This window comes from Salvia miltiorrhiza, chromosome 8, assembly GCF_028751815.1.
Source record: "Salvia miltiorrhiza cultivar Shanhuang (shh) chromosome 8, IMPLAD_Smil_shh, whole genome shotgun sequence".
NCBI classification, from domain to species: Eukaryota; Viridiplantae; Streptophyta; class Magnoliopsida; order Lamiales; family Lamiaceae; genus Salvia; species Salvia miltiorrhiza.
The window spans coordinates 37,495,520-37,515,192 of record NC_080394.1 but is presented as its reverse complement, the minus strand read 5'-3'; the positions used below and the strand labels follow the sequence as shown (position 1 = coordinate 37,515,192).

General features: G+C 34.1%; 3 protein-coding genes and 1 long non-coding RNA gene across 5 annotated transcripts; 2 read left to right on the top strand and 2 right to left on the bottom strand.

The window, feature by feature from the left end:
• Positions 1 to 392: 392 nt before the first annotated feature.
• On the top strand, positions 393 to 2,794 carry LOC130998430 (uncharacterized). The gene is made up of 3 exons (XM_057923845.1): positions 393 to 1,016; positions 1,974 to 2,594; positions 2,699 to 2,794. Exons 1-3 carry the CDS (start codon positions 393 to 395, stop codon positions 2,792 to 2,794), a joined length of 1,341 nt encoding a protein of 446 aa, XP_057779828.1.
• A 1,564-nt stretch (positions 2,795 to 4,358) lies between these two features.
• LOC130996607 (uncharacterized) lies at positions 4,359 to 7,358 on the bottom strand. Of its 2 annotated transcripts, none has more exons than XR_009092694.1 (6): positions 6,326 to 7,358; positions 6,185 to 6,231; positions 6,043 to 6,077; positions 5,628 to 5,678; positions 4,816 to 4,911; positions 4,359 to 4,682 (listed from the first exon to the last, which is right to left on the bottom strand). It is a non-coding gene; the product is annotated as an uncharacterized LOC130996607 (long non-coding RNA). The 2 variants fall into 2 exon arrangements; XR_009092695.1 differs by having other exon boundaries at positions 6,185 to 6,228.
• Positions 7,359 to 7,495: 137 nt separating this feature from the next.
• LOC130998429 (uncharacterized) lies at positions 7,496 to 11,117 on the bottom strand. The gene is made up of 6 exons (XM_057923844.1): positions 10,780 to 11,117; positions 9,289 to 9,931; positions 8,541 to 9,203; positions 8,408 to 8,446; positions 7,579 to 8,247; positions 7,496 to 7,516 (listed from the first exon to the last, which is right to left on the bottom strand). Exons 2-6 carry the CDS (start codon positions 9,928 to 9,930, stop codon positions 7,496 to 7,498), a joined length of 2,034 nt encoding a protein of 677 aa, XP_057779827.1. The 5' UTR covers position 9,931; positions 10,780 to 11,117.
• A 5,148-nt stretch (positions 11,118 to 16,265) lies between these two features.
• Positions 16,266 to 18,113, top strand: LOC130998428 (uncharacterized). Its single transcript, XM_057923843.1, has 3 exons — positions 16,266 to 16,936; positions 17,336 to 17,908; positions 17,988 to 18,113. The coding sequence occupies exons 1-3, from the start codon at positions 16,355 to 16,357 to the stop codon at positions 18,111 to 18,113; spliced, it is 1,281 nt and encodes a 426-aa protein (XP_057779826.1). The 5' UTR covers positions 16,266 to 16,354.
• Positions 18,114 to 19,673: the final 1,560 nt, after the last annotated feature.

Sequence of the window (19,673 nt, the reverse complement as noted above, 5' to 3'; positions counted from 1 at the left end):
TAAACCCTAAATGGATGAGTGAACCCTTGTTAATTATCTTTATATTATATAAAAGTATAATAAATTAAAATTGAATAAAAAATAATTTAAAAATATAAAGAAATGAAGAGTGGTACACGTGGTACACACTATATTTTTGGACAGAGGATCTCATTTGACATGGTACACACAATATTTTGGGACAGAGGATCACAACATTTGGTTAATTTCTCTATCTCGAAAAAAGGTAGTGATATCAATGCGTAGAATCTTGGAATTTGGTTGGACAACTTGGACTAATGACTCTTAATTGGGTGGGTTAATTTCTCGCCCTCAAAAAGCGAGTGTTTTGCAGAAAAATCTAATTACGGTTTCATCTCCACAAATATTACCATACACATATTTTTGGCAGAATGTCTAATGCTAACAAGGGTGTCAACTTCTCGTTGAAACTGATGAAGAGTAAAGATGAAAGGAAGGTACTCTTTGCAGAAGCCGACCACCATTTCATAGACATTCTGTTAAGCTTCTTGACTTTGCCGTTGGGAAGAATTATGGAAATCTTCGACGGCCACTTTGAAGGTAATGAGACGCCCAGCATCGGAAGCTTAACCAGTTTGTATCGCAGCTTAGGAGACCTCGATGAGGCCTATTTTGTGACGGAGGATGCTCACAAGGCTCTCCTCTTTCCAATCAGTTCATTCGAAGACGAATACAAAATGCTGAAACTGGACTTCACTGATTCTCTGCCTGCGAAGCATTTCTGCTGTTGCTCTACACTTCCTAGCATCAGCATGTACTATGATGATCTCACCTGCAAAACCTGTGGCAATAAGATGAGAAAAGAAGAAGCTGAGAAAGGGTCTAATGCTGCTTCGAGAGATGGAGTGTTCATTAAAAGTAAATCATCTTTCATAATCTCTACTGATCTGCAAATATTTGCAAATGAGACTGGAGTCCTACCATTCATCACCCTTCTTGGCATTACAGACGTGAATGAGGCAGATTTGGTCTCAGTTTCGTTTGGGTTCGAAGAGGTGATTCTTAATTCTCTAACCTCAATTTTCCTGCTTTTTTTGGGATTAATTGGTTATAATCCAGAAATTGAATTTCAAAAAGTTGGGGTTAGTTTTTAATAAAATTCCGAAATTTCGTGGCTTTCTTTACCAATCTATCAAATGAGATCTTCTATCCTACAATTTAGTGTGTACCACTCTTAATTTGTTACTATAATTTTTAATTATATTTTCTTCAATCGTAACTTATTATACTTTAAATATTTGATTTAAAATGTAAAAAATTAAATATCTCTCTCATCTCTCATCTTTTTTCAATAAATATATTTTTAATTAGTATTTTATTTTTAATTTTTTTAACTTATATTTTTGTTTTTGTTTTTCATAGTATTAAATTTTATAATTATGAATTCTTTTTTATTTTTTCAATATTCAGTTCAAATATATTCAATTACAATTAATTTTTTATTATATGTATAAGTATAATAATTGAATTAGTATTAATTTATATAAATATAAAAAATAAAAATATTTTTCCGTGCATTGCACGGGATGCAAATGCTAGTACTTATTTTAAGGTCAATTGCACAATTTAATATTTTATCCACATAAGTTACTATTCTTTATTCTCTAAATTTAGTCATTTAGAATTACAATATTAGTTAATACTAGTTTTATTAGAAGAATTGTTGGATTAAAATTTATTATATAAAGATGAGCTTCATATACTTCTTTTAGTTTTGGTTATGTTTTTTTCTATCGAAGACAAAATTAGGTGGTAACTTAATAAATTAAAATTAAATATTATTCAAAATTTAGATATTACATTAAAATTTTAAAAAAATTATTGTTAAAAAGTTATATATTAAAGTAATTCATTTTTAGGTGAAAAATCAATCATTTCTGCTAGTAATCTATAAATTTGTAGCCTATTAACCTTGTATTTTTTTTTTTTTTTTTTTAATGCAATGTTGTTAGATTATTGACTTGTTGAAGACATCCTTGATGTCCCCAACTCCATTGTCGGACCTTTTCCAAGGTGTAACAACAAAGAGTTCAACTGCAACGATTTCATTGCCGGAGTTTGATAAAGAAGTAAACCCCAAGTGTAGGAATCTAAGTTTGAAATTGATGGTACGAAAATCCACCGGTGAGCTTTTGTACGCTCACGCTAAGGAAGATTTCGTAGAGTTTCTATTTGGTTTGCTCACCATTCCATTAGGCAAGACTTGTTTTGAGGCTATAAACAACTTGTACCGGAGCACGGCTGAACTCGACGTCGAGTATTTCAAGACCTCGGAGACGAAGAAGAGGCTAATGAATCCCAATTTGCCTCATGGTTGCATCTCCCCAAACCAGATTCTTCCCCTCGCTGAGGAAAGCTTGCCTGCTGAATACACAGATAATCTCTCCCTCTTTTCTTCGGTTGCGTTTCCCAAAGGCCAGGGAGTCTATCTTGTGCGACCAACAACTTATGTGGTGAGTGATGATTTGACCGTGAGACCTTATCGTACAACCTCTGCCATTTGGACTATCAATAAGAGGAAAATTCCGATATCTGATGTCGAAGAAATGGAGCTGCAGATTGGATTGAAAGAGGTAAATATATACAACTTTGAAAGCTTTTAATTAATTTTGCCTGTTAACATGTGTATAATATATATATGTTTAGATGTTGAGAGCAAATTTGTTGATGGGTGCAGGCTTTGAGCATACTGAAAGCTTCTCTTACATCCACCACAGCTCTGTCCGATGCTCTGCTCAGTACTTACCCATCGCACAAACGACAAAAGAAATAACTCTGAGGCCGGTTATTTGTCGCAAGTGGGGGAAGCGGTGAGGTTTAAACCTGAACTTCACTGTTGATCGAGTGAAGTTTGCATCGTTTGAATGTCTCTTGATGGAAAATATTGATACCTATATAGGGTGGGTGCTTTGTTTTTTTTTATTTCTATTATGATTATGAACCTTGCTTATTTAATTACTTTATCCGCTGTGGAATGAGCTTATGAAGTACTATCTTTTTGTTATTTATATATAAATTCATTAAAAAAAGTACTAATCTAATAGTAAATCGTGTTACTAAATATGCGGTTTAGATCTTGTTCTCTATTAAATTTATTATTTCAATAATATTTTATTCAAAATAAAAAGTGTTTTGCATAAGGATTCTATTTAACATTAATTACTAGAAAATTAATCTATACCTATTATTAAAGAGCTTTGTTTTACAAAATTTGGTTTGCCTATTTAAAACAAAAAAAAAACAAAAAAAAATAGCTACAATATGTACACAATACTGAAACTCCAATTTTATTTTGAACCAAAATTCCATATAAATCACTTTTTTTTTGTAATTTGATTAATTTATGGCCAATCATAACGTGGCCACATAGATTTATTGTAAAATCTTAGGAGTGCTTCCTTTGTCCAACAAAAAAAAATTATTTTTATCATTTTTGTCTTTCGGTAAAATTATACTTTCCGTTCAAGATATCGTTTCAACTTTGTGGACGACACGAGTTTTAGAAAAGTGGTGGATAGTAATTGATATTGTTGTGAGTGAAGTTTGGATCTCACTAGTGGACTCTACTACTATAAACATAAGTGAAAATGATATTGTGGACAGTCCAATATGACAAAAGTGGAAACAATATCGTGAACAGAGGGAGTCATATTTAAAGTCTCCATAATTACAAAGTCTCATCCCATAATTAAAGCCCATGTTGCATTAATTAGTGAAAAAGTTTGAAAAACATAACAGCCAAAATACTAGCCTCCATAAAGTCATTTCTTACAGGACAAAATGATTGGAGTAGCAAGATCCATAATTCAACATAAAAAAAAAGAAGCACAATTGACATTGCAACACACAGGATCAGCAAAATAATTGGAAGCATGGATATCATATCACACGCAGACTTCTTCTTCTCTCTGAGGTTGTTCGAACGACTACAAGAAAAATCACTTTAAAGGACATCAAAACATGTTGTAATAGATTATCTATAACCACATTTAATCTATAGCAACGGAGATTTTAAATGTCGTGTGTTCCAGTGTAGCTAAAGCTTAAATATGTATAATAACAAGAATAAGTGTTGCGATAAGTTCTTGAGAATCAGTTGGCATTTGAATAAATGCCATGATAGCCCATCAATTACCACATCTTCATTTGCCTGGAAAAGATATACGAATAATTTGTGATACTTTTACGCATTTATAAATATATTATAATATTATTAATGAGGTCAATTTGAAAAGGCCATTTCACGGAAATTTAAGTATTTATTTACATTTTATAGCTTCAATTTCTATGGAAGAGTTATATAATTGGAAATATAAAAATAATGACAATTAAACACATCCAATACAATAAAAATCATATATTAATAATAATAAAAAAAAATCAATGATCCCAAAAATTTGGAACAAGATGTACATCACTTCATTAACTTTTATAGTAGCACTAATCGAACAACCTATTTAGAAAAATATCTAAAATTTCAAAGAAAAAATATATATATAGTGCTAAAAAGTGATGGCATGTTGCACTCTTCTTCTGAAGCCATGTTGTGCATAAAATCTCCAACCCGTGTCTTTAGTTAATATGGCAAGCACCTTCTTCTTGCTGCAACTTTAAAATTTGTCGTTTTTCCTGAATTTGATAGACCAATAAGAACGGTCATCCTGAGAACAAAAATAATATGAAAAAATTTCAAAACCAAGACCAATATCTACTACTAGAAATTGGATCAAAGTATAAAGAGATAGATACATTCTATTGTTAAGAAAATAAAATTTGCACCATATGTAAGCATACCTTGATGGTTTCTACAATAATACTAACATCTTGAAGTATCTTAACAACTTGTTTCTTGACTTCTTCGATGGATCATATACCTGATCATCCCTACAACTATAGAATCATATATCATTCAATCCTAACCTAACTGAAGGAAATTGAATAAAAAATAATATAGTATATATACTTTATCTACATTGAAATTCTCATTGAAAGTAACAGGTTCATTTTTCAACAAACAGAAGTTAAGGTAAAAACATAAGAAAAGTAACATAAATATAAACTATACTCATTCAAAATGAACTCATTGGGAATATTAGAGATACTGTTTTTCTACAACCATTCTTCATGTTAGCCTATTATATTTTCTAATAAAAATAATTTAGAAACTGAAATAAAGATATAACAAAGTATGACCACAACTGATTAATAGTGAAGAGCAGGGATTAGTAGGAAATAACCTGATATGAAATGTGCATCCAATTAGCAATCTAACTCAGCAATAGACTTTCATGTACATCAATAATTAAAAAACAATAATTAAAAGGAATATACAATAATTAAAAAAACTTTACAATATAACTTTAATAATTTCAACCCCCAACAACTTTACAGAAAAACGATAATTAAAAAAAATTATCCTACTGATTTTAGCAATACTCTTTACAATATACAACAATGCCTTATAAAAGAAATAGATCCATCTAGTTAAGAACCGAACTTATTACTTGACATTGCAATGATAACGTTAATTTATAATTTCACAGCTACTATCATATAATAAGTTAACCAGAGTTAAATAATAAGAGTTGAGGGTGGAAAGCACATACACTGTAGATAGCAGTAGATAATGGCTCCAGGGAGCATCCATTTCAACCTCACTGAAAAAATTTAACAAAAAGCAAGATACTCATAGTATTTCTTACACAAAAAGCTAAATCAACATAGAATCAAACTTATGTCTTTATAAAAAATCTAAACAGAAAGAAAGTAGAGCATGATAAGAATTTGATATATATATATATACACTTATAGGTCTATGCATTGCTAGACAATTGACACTAAACTATACTTCTGAAGTAACAATTAATATATCTAAATACTCAAATCCTGGAACTTGTAATGCACAAAAAGTTGAGTTAGATATATTAATTTTGCGCACTTTAATCGACTAGAAACGCCAAGCATATATGTGTCAATGTGTGTGTGAGACAGAGGTAGAAACACTCACTGAAGAATACATACCAATTGACCGGAGAAGAGAAAGGCATCTAATGAAACTGAATTTCAGAAAAGGACGAACAAATATTAAAAAATAAACAAAATTAAATTAGGGCAGAATCAGATTTCAATAAAATGATCAGACAAAATAAGAGCATAGCCTTACCTCACGGGTTCCTTCAAATTGACCTTTCCACTGATGTTGATGAACTTCTAAAAAAGACGGGCAATTCAAACCATGAACAAAATTGAATTAGGGAAAATCAGATTTCAATGAATTAATCGTTAGCGAAAAACGAGAGCATACCTTACGGGTTCCTTCATATTGAAAACAAAAATTTGCTGGGTGAACTTCTGAACTTTGAATTAAGAGAAACTGTGAACTTTGCTTCACTTCTAGAGTAACCGTCTAGTAGAAAAGGAAATTTTTTTGCGCAATGTGCATATTACCGGGAGATTAAACTTTTTTTTTTTTGAAGGATGGGAGATGAAATTTATTGCACATAATCCCACCCCACTCAAAAAGAAATTATTCTCCCACAAAAAATCTAAATAATAACGTATCATATCCAAAATATTTACAGATTTTATGCCCCAAATATTCCGCAAATAATGAATTTTAAAACAATCATTCATTATCCTTAAAAAAAAAACAATCCGAAAGAAAATTATTTGGTGGGAAGTATTGCCGCCTATGGAGCTATTTCTTTGTTTTGATTAATTAAAAATATTTTTTTTTATCATAATCTGGAATTAAAAAAATAGTACTCCCTCCGTCCCACTCGAATAGGCTCATTTTCTTTTTTGGGATGTCATATTACAATAGGCTCATTTTTCTTTTTGGGTAAAAAAGTTGTATTTAATTGGTGTGGATCACACCACTTTACTACTACTTTCCTACTAAAAAGTAAGTTTTTTTAATTTTCGTGCCAAAAAACAATGAGCCTATTGGAGTGAGACGAAGGTAGTATCAAGTAATTTCTTTTAAGCTGAAGAGTGAATCTGAATGTGTAAATACTTTGATAATGAGGACTCCACAGCTGTCATCGCTAATCTATTAATTGTCATTTTTTAATTGAAAAAGTGCACTTTGAAGTCATTTAATTTTATTAATTAACTAAACGTTGTTATCAACTCTAAATTAAAAATTCGAAAAGAAAAATAAAGGGTTGTGACGCTGATTAATGTCGTAATTAGGGTACTATAGAGGCGTGTATTTCTTTGTGCCATAATAGTCTAAAATTAAAGAGTAATTGTTGATATTTAGACGTTCGGTGTCGCGATAGACACTTATGCAGACACATATTATTTTCTGTCATGAAAGGGGTGTAGCTATAGGACATTTTTTTTTGTAGTGTTGCCACTCAGTAGAGCATCAGTGAGAGCAGTAGTTGAAGTAAGAGAGGCTTTCAGTATGCTACAAGCCTGCACCAACACAATTCACTCAACATCTAAACATATATATATACAAAATCAATCAAATGATCTCACCAACAAACTGTCACAACACATAAACATATACAAAATGAATCAAATGACACAGATTTCAAATTGTATTACCTCTTTGAGTCCGATTTGCATCTCCACTTCGTCGACGTCAGATATGGAGATTCTCTTGGCCCTGAGACCGGAAAGAATCGAGACAGTACAAAAGGGCACCACGGTTAAATCATCCTTCACCTGATAAGTTCGCGGTCCTTCAAGATAACGCCCAGGGCCTTTGTAAAACTTAGAAGTAGAAAAGTAACAACCATCATAGTAAGCAAAAGGCAACGGCTCTTCAACGAGGGGAAGAATGTGGTGTTTGGAAATACAACCATGAACCACATTAGGTTTCGTTAGTCTCTTTTTCATGTCTCTGTTGAAATACTTGTCATCTATAACATCGAGTGTGCTCCGGTACAAGTTGTCTATAGCCGTAACGCAAGCCTTACCGGAAAGAAGATGCTCAACTCCTCCTAGAGGAATATTGAGGCAACTAAATAGGAACTCCACAAACTCTTGATTAGCTTGAGCATACAAAAACTTACCCGAAGACTTTTGTATCATCACTTTCAAACTCAATTTCCTAGACTTGGGATTTTCTTCCCTTGCAATCTCAGGTGAGGAGATATTTGATTGACCCGATTCCATCATTCTAGAGTTTATGTTCATCTCTTGCGTTTTATTCATGATGAGGTCCGATAATGGAGTTGGAGACGTCAATGATGCCTTTAAAAGCTTCGTAATCTAATAAAGATAGACAATCAATAAGGGTGTTGTAAATTTATGATGCGAAAATGAGGGATAAACAAATTTTCTCCCTTTAAATTCTTCGTTTTTTCCTTCATTTTCTACAAAATCATATCTTTCTTATTTCTTCTTTTCACCTCAAACCATTGGATAAAACAGAATCAGATGTAAGGGATGTTCTCAATATGCCTAAAGCCTGCACCACCAAAAAAATAACAAATGGAGTAGTATATAATATGACCAGAAAATATGACATGACCAAGAAATTCAAAGATTTCAAATTATATTACCTCTTTCAATCCAATTTGCAGTTCAACTTCTTTGACATCAGACATAGGGATTTTCATCTCGTTGAGAAAGGAAAGCGCCGAAGTAATGCAAAGAGGTGTAACAGTTAAATCATCGGTCACCATGAAAGTTCTCGGTGCCTTGAGGTATTTCCCCCGGCCATTTGGAAACTTCACAGAGGAAAAAAGATTCAACATATCTTGGTAGAAACCAGGCAAGCCTTCTTCAGGGAGAGGAAGAATGTGGTTTTCGGAAACATAGCCGTGAGGTATCTTGGGCTTGATTAGCAAGTTTCTTGCACCAGTCTTCAAGTATTTTCTGTGTATATGATCAGCCACACTCATGTATAATAAGTCCATACACTTATTAAGAGAGTTACTCGCTAGAAGGCGCTGCACGCCTCCTAGTGGGATTATGAGGAAGCTGAACAAAAGCTCTACGAAATCTTCCTCGGCTTGAGCATACAAGACCTTATTAGTAGATTCTTGTACAACCAATTTCAAAGTCATCTTCTTGGAGTTGGATGTTGGTGCATTTCCAATTTGATCCGATAAAGTCATATGTTGAAGTTTCAATGTTGTAGACTTCATCTGTCCTGTTTTATTGAATATGACATCCGACAATGGGGTCGGGGACATCAAGGAAGCCTTGAGCAAAGCCATAACCTAATATATATCATAGTAAAATTACTACAACAAATAACCAACAAAAAGTTAAAGAAAATTGTTTGATATAGGAATCAAGACTAACCTCAGCATACCCAAAAGTCACATTTACTTGCTTGGCCTTGTCCATGTCTGTAATGCCAAGAAAGCTGACAATCTGCAACAGCCCCGAAGAAGTAGGAACTATACGTAGATCATCAGTGACAACGAAAGACGCTGTATTAATGGTAAAAACTCCATCATCACAAGGAGCAGTTGGAGTACCAGCTACTTTTCTTTTCATTGAATGAGATTTGCTGTATTTGCATGCTATGACATTATCATAGTACATGCTTTTGCTGTAAAACCTAGTACTTTTATCGCAGTCCTTTTCACAAACGAAGTACTCAGCTGGCGGGGAATCACTAACATCAAGCTTTAGCATTTTACGTGGAGCATCGGATGAACTTTGTGGATGGAGCAGAATCGATTTAGCACCTTTTGTCCAAAAATGGACACTATCAAGATTTTCTAAACCATTGTACAAAGTGGTTAAGCTTCCAAACACAGGCTGTTCATCTTCATAGTGCTTCTTCAAGATTCTCACGATCGTTCCCAATGGCAATGTGAGGAAGCTCAACAACACATCTGCAAAGGTGCTGTCGACATCTGCGAATAGAACCTTCCTTTTCTCTTCATTCACCATAGCTTTCAACGAGAACGTAGCATCCTTCTTGGAATCAGACATCCTGAAAGTAACCGTGGTGCAAGGGATGAAATTACAGATGAAGACTTCAAAACCAACCTTCTGCTTTCACTCCTTATTCACAAGTCCCACTCTCACATTCCAACTCCATTGTCACACGTCATCCTAAATAAAACAACATAGATGAACACTGCAATTGTGGAATCTCAACCACATATTACAATTTACAAGTGAAGATAATCCCAGGTCTAGGAATTTAAGTTTGAAAGTGATACAAAAATCTAAAGGCAAATTTTTGTGTGCACAAGCTGAGTGAAGTGAACTCGTTGGATTGATTAAGCTTAACAAAACATCTACAAAATAAGCTTAACAAAACATCTACAAAATGGAGGTTTCTGCTAATAGCACCTTAGTTTTCTCGTTCACTTTCAAAAAAGACTCTACTTCTTCAGCATCAGACATTTTTGGTGATTCTACAAATGCATCAGACATTTTTGGTGATTCTACAAATGCACGAATCTGTTAGCAAAGCAGAGTAAAATGCAAAGTAAAAGGTAGACATTTATCAAATGAGGATGAATGCAATAAGGTATTTACTGAAATTTCTAGAACAAACAGTTCTTTTATCTAACCTAGAACTATGAGATTTTCCCTGAGGAGGAGCTGGAGAGCAATTAGCTGCGGTGATTGTGTGTTAGCTCTACTAAAAACATCAATTTTAAGAGGTTTTTAATCGATTAATATAGAACCACGACTTACCTAATCACAATCAATTGGGGATTTTCAGCGACTAATTAATTAACTAATTAATGAACAATTAAAAATAGACACAGTGAAATTCTAAAAAAAAAATAGACACAGTGAACAAGAGATGAATAAGTCAAGAATTACCTGACTTCCAATTTATAAAAATTGGGGATTTTCACTTTTTCAGAGAAATATACTGATCTTCAAGTCTAACCCAGAAGAAAAAGTGTTGTTGGATGGGGGTGGCTGAGAGCGCGGCGGAGGAAGGGTGGCTGCGGCGGTGGTTCTGAGCTGCTAAAAGTGAAGAGAGGAGAGAGAGAGAAGCACTCGCATTACTAAAGCAAAATGGAGCAAACAGTATAGTTTTGCCAATAGAAAAGAGTAAAATATTTGCCACTATGCCAATTGTTAATGCTTTGAAGTTAAGTTTAGTGTTTCCTTCATGCTGCGAGCTACAGTCACCATTGGCGAATCTTTGCTTTTCCCCTTTTTTTTGAACTTCTTTTTCGGTTTTTCAACTTTTTCTTTCTTGTTTTTGGTTTGTCGGTTTCACAAAAAGTACTTTTTTTTTTTTTTTTTTTATCGGGCAAAGTCATGTTAGATGTTAGTAATTAGTTCCCCATCCACTCCAAGAACCACCTTATCTCTCTATTCACCAAAATTCACCTTATATCTCCAATCTTCAATTCGCTCCCAAGAGGGATCGAACCCAGGTTTCACAAAAAGTACTATTGTATATTTTCTTTTTAAGTTGAACACAAATAATGTTAATACAAAAAAAAAAAATACTCCCTCTTCCCACAAAAAATAATCTATTTTTATTATTTTAAATATCCACAAAAATTAATCAATTTTCAGTTTCAGAAACTATCTACCATGTAATAATGGGCCTTATTTCTCACTCACAATACAATTAATTATCATTATAAATATAATTTTTGAAGTATAATCATTTTTCCACTCACAATACAATAATCATTTTTATTAAAATCCGCAGTACCTCTTATTGAGACTATTTTTGTGGACAAGAGGAGTAGAATAAATGTTTATAACTCCCTCAGCCCCCTCCAATAGGCTCATTTTTGAATACTAGATCCGTCAACGGAGTCGAGGAAGTTAAAGACTGCTTCAGCAGATTCACAACCTAATGCAAAAACAGAGAAATTGATAGATAAAAATACCCACATTTATGTAAGAAAACCTACTTCTATTCCGAGAGATACGTTTTTTTAAGGGTTAATTTTTGTCATTTATGAAAACAGACCAGAGTCACCAGACAATTCAAAATGAAAATACAAGCCACTTTTATCAAAAATGAAACATTTGAAACAATCAATGTTGAAAAATGTATTCTAAAGAGTACTCACATCATGAATCCCAAGAGTCAAGCTCTTCGGCACCGCGCCATCGATGTCTGAAATGCCGAGATTGTTGAGCGTTTGCAAGAGACCAGAGTGCATAGGAACGACACGCAGATCATCGGAGATGACGAAAGTCGCCGTCTTGATTGTAAAAGCTCGACCAAGTTGAGGTTTTCCACAGACACAAACACCTATATCTGAAACATAGTTTTCATCTGTGTTTCCAGAATGCGGGCAGTCGGAGTCTGAGCAAATAGGATCTGCTGTTCGAAGAATATCGTATAAATGCTCATGCAATTCAGCTGCCAACGACTTGCTTCCAATATACACAGGCGGCTTATCATCGATCACATTGAAATATTTATTACTCCCTCCGTCCACCAATTAAAGGCCTAAGGGAAAAAACACGAGTTTTAAGAAAAAATGTATTTTTATTAGTTGAGTGGAGAAAGAGTCTCACTTTTTTAAGAAAAAGTGTATTTTTATTAGTTGAGTGGAGAAAAGGTCCCACTTTTTTGTAAAGAATCTTTGACTTTTTTGATTAAATCACTACAAAAAAATCGTGAATTACCGACGGCAAAATGCCGTCGGTAACAAAAGACGGCCGCCGGTAAATAGTGTTACCGGCGGCAACTCGCCGTCGCTAAACGGTTCGTCGGCAATGCCATTACCGACGGCGATCGGCCGCCGCCGGCAATTAACGGCGGCGAAGCCGCCGGCATTTCTGCCGTTAAATACCGCCGTTGAACGGCGGAGAGTTGCCGGAAAATTACCGACGGCGTTTGCCGTCGCTAATTAGCGGCGGCGCGACCGCCGCCGGTAAGTCCCACCGGACGGCGGTGGCGCACACGCCGGAGTTGTTCGCGGTATTACCGAGGGCAAAATGCCGTCGGTAATTACCGACGGCATTACCGACGGCATTTGCCCTCGGTAATATTTTTTAATTTATTTTTTTATTTTATTTATTTTATTTATTTTATTTATTTATTTATTTTATTGTATATCCACAATTTATTTCGGTATTTATACAGTATTGCATAATTTAGACGAACTTCCCAGTCGGTCACCCATCTTAGTTGTGCTCTAAGTCAAGCACGCTTAACCTTGAAGTTCTTTTCGAATGGTCACCAGTACAGAACACTCGTATTATTGATATATATAGTATCTATTAATTCATTTAAAGTCTACTTCAATATACAATATCATATATATTCATAACCTTAGATATATGTCGAGATGATATACAAAAAATGTTGTTAATTACGGATTGGGCTCGTTTCCGTTCTTATTTTTATGTCGGAAAAATATTTATTAATTAATTTATTAATAATTTTCGATTTTTTTTTTTTTTTTTATCAATCTAGTTTATACACCATTCATAACATTAGTGATGATTGATGAGTGAATCACAAATCAAATTAGCATTCTTAAGTTATAATTATAAGATTCTTACTAAGAATCTTGAATTCTTAGTAATAATCTTGGATTAGTGATGATTGATGAGTGCATCACTAATCAAATTAACATTCTTAAGTTATAATTATAAGATTCTTACTAAGAATCTTGAATTCTTAGTAATAATCTTGGATTAGTGATGATTGATGAGTGAATCACTAATCAAATTAACATTCTTAAGTTATAATTATAAGATTATTACTAAGAATCTTGAATTCTTAGTAATAATCTTGGATTAGTGATGATTGATGAGTGAATCACAAATCAAATTAGCATTCTTAAGTTATAATTATAAGATTCTTACTAAGAATCTTGAATTCTTAGTAATAATCTTGGATTAGTGATGATTGATGAGTGCATCACTAATCAAATTAACATTCTTAAGTTATAATTATAAGATTATTACTAAGAATCTTGAATTCTTAGTAATAATCTTGGATTAGTGATGATTGATGAGTGCATCACTAATCAAATTAACATTCTTAAGTTATAATTATAAGATTCTTACTAAGAATCTTGAATTCTTAGTAATAATCTTGGATTAGTGATGATTGATGAGTGAATCACTAATCAAATTAACATTCTTAAGTTATAATTATAAGATTATTACTAAGAATCTTGAATTCTTAGTAATAATCTTGGATTAGTGATGATTGATGAGTGAATCACTAATCAAATTAACATTCTTAAGTTATAATTATAAGTTTCTTACCAAGAATCTTGAATTCTTAGTAATAATCTTAGATTAGTAATAATCAATGTTTAAATTCACTTGTATTTCAATATATATTTGATTTTAATGTTTTTGTATTTTTATCTTTGATCAATTTATTAGATGATAAATGAAAAAAAAAATGAAAAAAAATAAAAAAAAATAAAAAAATGAAAAAAAATAATAAAAAAAAAATAATAAATTACCGACGGCATTTGCCCTCGGTAATTAACATTTGCCGTCGGTAATTAGCGGCGGAAAAATGTCGTCGGTAATTTTGGCCGGACGGTGGTGGTGCTATCGCCGGATGTAACCGGCGGTGGTGATTAGCGGCGGCCGGTTGCCGCCGGTAAATACCGACGGCAATTGCCGTCGGTAATAAATAATATATATTTATATTAATATATATTTAAATTAGCGGCGGCGTAACCGCCGCTAATTAGCGGCGGCCCGTTTGCCGTCGGTAATGCGCCGGTAATAGTCAAAAGGCGGGTCGCCTTTTTTGCCGCCGCCGTGCCGTCGGTAATTGCCGGCGGCGGCGCCGCCGTCGGTAATTTTGGCCGCTATTTTCGCGTTTTTTTGTAGTGAATAATGAATAAAAACTTACCAAAAATAGGTAGGCCTTGTGGACGTCCCAAAAAGGCAAGTAGGCCTTGAATTGGTGGACGGAGGGAGTATAATCAATAATCATATTGAAGTACGCAGAGTACTCTAAGCATCCAATAATCGGTTCGTCGTCGATGAAATCTGCCAGAATTCTCAAGATTTTTCCTAATGACAAGGTGAGGAAGCCTAACAGAGCGTGCGACGAAGCTGTTGGCTTCTGCAAATAGTACCTTGGATTTCTGTTTGTTGATCATCACTTTCAGAGACAACTTGTTACCATCAACGCTAGACATTGTGTGTGTATATGTCTTGTAAGGGAAGAGAGAAAACAATGGTGATTAATGTTTAGAATTGGTAGAGATGGCCGTTTGGTTTTATAAGTGCAAGAGAATTAATTAACCAAGAGTCTCTTCTCTTGTCCATCAAAATTCTACTACACTTTTCAACTGCTTTCATCTGAATCAGTTAATTAGACTTAATTAATGCAACATGGGATTTAATTACGGGATGAGCCTTTGTAGTTCCAATTTTTTGTTGAGAAAGCCAAAAATAAATTAAAGAACACTTGGAATCCTCTAGAACTTTAGGCGTCCAACTTTTAATTTTTCCCTTTTGTTATTTTTATTTATCCATTTTTGAATGGGATCCTCTCACAATTTAATGTGTACTACCATATCTCACTCTTAATTTCTTATATTTATAATTATTTTTAAAATTTTAATTCATTATATTTTAGTATAATTAGCTAGGGTCCATTCATTAGTGTTTATAATTAATGTTTATATTTATTTGAATTAATAATAGATTATTTGAACTAATTAATTCAAATAATTAGGATATATATATTTTTTGAAATTTTAGTTTTTAATGATAAATATTAATTAGAGTTCATCATATAATAATATTTTTTTATGTAAAATTAATACTTAAAAATAGAGAAATTAAGAATGAGACACAGTGTCCTTCCAAAAAAAAAAAGAATGAGACACGATGATACACAATGAATTGTTGGACGAATGATCCCATCCGATTTTTTTTTTTGGATCAGAAGTGTTTCTAAAAAAAGTAAAAATTGAAATTACAAATTAAGGCTCATAATTCCGTAATTAAATACCATGTTGCACTAATTAAATGTAATTAGTTATGATGAAAGCAGTTGAAAAGATGTAGTAGAATTTGGTGAGACAAGAGAAGAGACTCTTGATTAATTCTCTTGCACTTATATATAAAACCAGAAGGCCGTCTCTCTACCAATTCTAAACATGATGGAGATGAAGCTGTTTGTGCATTCATGGAAAAACATGGTCGTTTATTGAAGTTGGAAGCAAAGAAGTGATTTCATTATTTATTTTCAATAATTCTTATGGGCTTTTTTCTTTAAGTATTTAGTTTATAGTTCAAGACTTGTGGGCTTGGCCTTTTATTTTTTACTATAAGTATGAGTTTTACGTATGATGCAAGACAGAAAAGTTTATGAATGAAAATCTAGGGTTTTCCCTATTCTCTGCGTGACGCTACGCTGCATCAAAACATCAATCACCATTGATTTCTCTCTTCCCTTACAAGATATATATATATATACACAATGTCTAGCGTTGATGGTACAAAGTTTACTCTCAAAGTGATGATCAACAAACAGAAATCCAAGGTACTATTTGCAGAAGCCAACAACTTCGTCGCCGACGCTTTGTTAGGCTTCCTAACCTTGCCCTTAGCAAAGATCTTGAGAATTCTGAGATATCATGAGATGTACTACGGCTACAAGGCACCAGTCATTGGATCTTTAAGCCGCTTGTACATAAATCTATTTTGTAGTGATAATTCCAGTAAAAACGATGATAATAAATTGTTGTTTATGGGAAGCATGTCGTTGGAAGTTGAATACAGGAAATTATTAGGCGATATTTTTCCAAAAGATTATATTTGTTCAGATTCCAACTGCCCTCATTATGGATACGCAAAGGTAAAAGAGGTTTCTGAAATAGGTATTTGCGTCTGTGGAGAACCTAAATGTGGTCGTGCTCTCACAAAGCCGGCGACATTTGTAATCTCCGATGATCTACGTGTCGTTCCTATGCACTCTGGTTTCTTGCAGACGCTCAATAATCTCGGCATTTCAGACATCCATGGCGCGGAGCCGAAGAGCTTGAATCTTGAGTTTCATGATGTGAGTTTTTAGAATTCGTTCTTTTTCATCATTTTTCCTAATTTATTTGACAACAATATTAATTTGGTGAAAATTAAAAATACCCACATTATTTATGTATAATTTGAAGCTCTTGAATTGAATAGTAACATTATCGTGAAAATTAGTGATGCTTTGACATTGATTGTTTGAAATGTTTTTTTTTATATATATATAATTTTTTTTCTTGTGTTCAACTAAAATTGGATTGTATTTCATTTTGAATTGTCTGGTGTGTTTTCATAAATAACAAAAATGAACCTTAAAAAAGTGTATGGCCTCGCATTATTTTCCCCTTTTTTTCATATTTATATGGAAGTAGGTTTTTTTTACATAAATGTGGATAGTTTTATCTATTAATTCCACTGGTTTTTGCATTAGGTTGTGAATCTGCTGAAGCTGTCTTTAACTTCCTCGACTCCATTGACGGATCTAGTATTCAAAAACTCTGAGATAAAGCCCATCTCCCCAAAGATTGAACCTATTCACATGGGGCGAGGAATTATTAACCATGCAGCCAAGATAATTTTGAAAGTCTCTTTGCTTAAATCGACGAATAATTTTTTGTTTGCTGAAGCTAAGGAGGATTTCGTAGAGTTTCTTTTTAGTATGTTTGCTCTTCCTCTAGCAGAAGTTGTGCGCCGCTTGGATGGAAATATTCCTTTCAAGAATATTGATAATTTATACACGAGTGTAGCAGATTTCATCGACGAAGAATATTTTAGGGATTACGACACAAAAACAAGTCTAACCAATCCCAAAATAGATCACGGTTATTTTTCATTGAAACAGATTGTTCAAATTGATGGCAATGACGAATCAAAAGTGTTTATTGTAAGTGATAATTTAACAGTGGAGCCTTTTAGTATAGCAACGATGGTTTCGAAACTCAACGACTACGGAATTTCCTTGTCGGATGTGAAAGAAACGGAGATACAAATTGGAGCGAGAGAGGTAATTATTTATTTTTCATATTTTTTTTATATTATTATGATTCTGCGAGGAATGATAGTGATTAATTTTATTGGTGCAGGCTTTGGAGATTCTGCGAGCTTCTCTGGTATCAAAAACGGCTCTGACTGATGCCTTAATCACTCCCATGCTCAGCCGACTCCCAAAACCACAGCTCGAGAATGCAACTAATCTGTTCGGTCTGTGATGGTGGTGTGTGAAAAAAGTGTAGGCAATCTGTTCGATGAAATGCTTTTAATTTTCTTGTGGAGAGTAGAAACGATTTCGAAACTTGTCAATGTCTGTTGGGGGAAATTCGGAATTCTTCAAGGTTGCAAATGTTGCTTTATGAAATCTGATTTCAATTCTAATTTCAAGATCCCTTTTTTTTATTCCGTTTTAATGCTAGCTACAAATTCATGATGTGAGAGAGAATAAAGAAGAAGGGGTTAGGGGGATGGAGAGCAATTGATTTGTTTATTTATTTTATACTCCCTCCGTCCCACTATTCATGGCACGTTGCTTTTCGGCACGGAGATTAAGAATTAGCAAATTAGGTGAAAAAGATGTGTTATTCATATGTTTAAGTTTGTGTTTAGGGATTGTTTATTTTTCCTATTTTCAAGCAATATCGAAATTCCAGAATCAACAAAATTCAGAATCGAAAATCAATAAATTTAAGAACCAACAATTCCAACAATTTCCAGAACCAAAAATCGATGAAAATCAACAAATTCCAGAACCAAAAATCGAAATTCAAGAACCATATTCACTAAATAAGATTTCAGAACCAATTTCCAAGTACGATTGAAATTCCATATTTTAGAATAAACGAGATTCTTGAATAAAATCAACAAAACTCAAAATTATTCGCAAACACCCAATAAAAATGAGGGGAAGGTGTTTGGCCGTAAGCGCCGGTGGCATCGGCGATAACGTGAAGTCGCTGTTATCCATCCGACAGGATGAGAGAGAGAGAGAGAGAGAGAGAGAGAGAGAGAGAGGCAGGGGCGTGGCTATCGTCGTCGGGATTTGAGCGAGAAAAATTGGGGATCTAGGTCTCGATTCGTACAGAGAGGCGTGTGAAGTCGCTGGAGTCTGTGGAGTCGCGCCGTCGCCACTGCTACGATCCCTAGGAGGCGATGAAGTCAGCGTGGCCGGCGCACTCCGCCGTCGCTGCTGCTACGATCCCTAGGAGGCAGTGAAGTCGGCGTGGACGGCGCACTCCGCCGTCGCTGCTGCTACGAGCCCTAGGAGGCGGTGGAGTCGGTGTGGGCGGCGCACTCCGCCGTCGTGCACTCCGATGGCACTGTGTTAAGGGGGTTGTGAAGAGTGGGAGAGTGGTGGAGACGATGAGCCGGCGAAGAGAGAGAGAGAGAAAAAAAAATGATGAGCTGAATTGAAAATGATGAAAAAAAAGGGAATGGTTTTAGGGTCCCTTCAAATCCGTAATTAGCATAGTTAGAGAGGGATTAATTAAGTTAAGTGACCCCTTATTATTTCCCAAAATGGAAACGTGCCATGAATGTTGGGACAACCCAAAATGGAATACGTGCCATGAATAGCGGGACGGAGAGAGTATCTTTTTTCTTCAAAAAAGAAAAACGAAAAGAAAATAATGGTAGATAACTAGCCATATTTACAGCTAGATTTATCTGTGATAAGATTCATCAAAATATTCTCATCAAAATTATCTGTTTTCTGCTAGAGAGATTTATACATAAACAAGTAGAGCAGATTACAGCAAAATCATAAGTTTCCAGCTAGA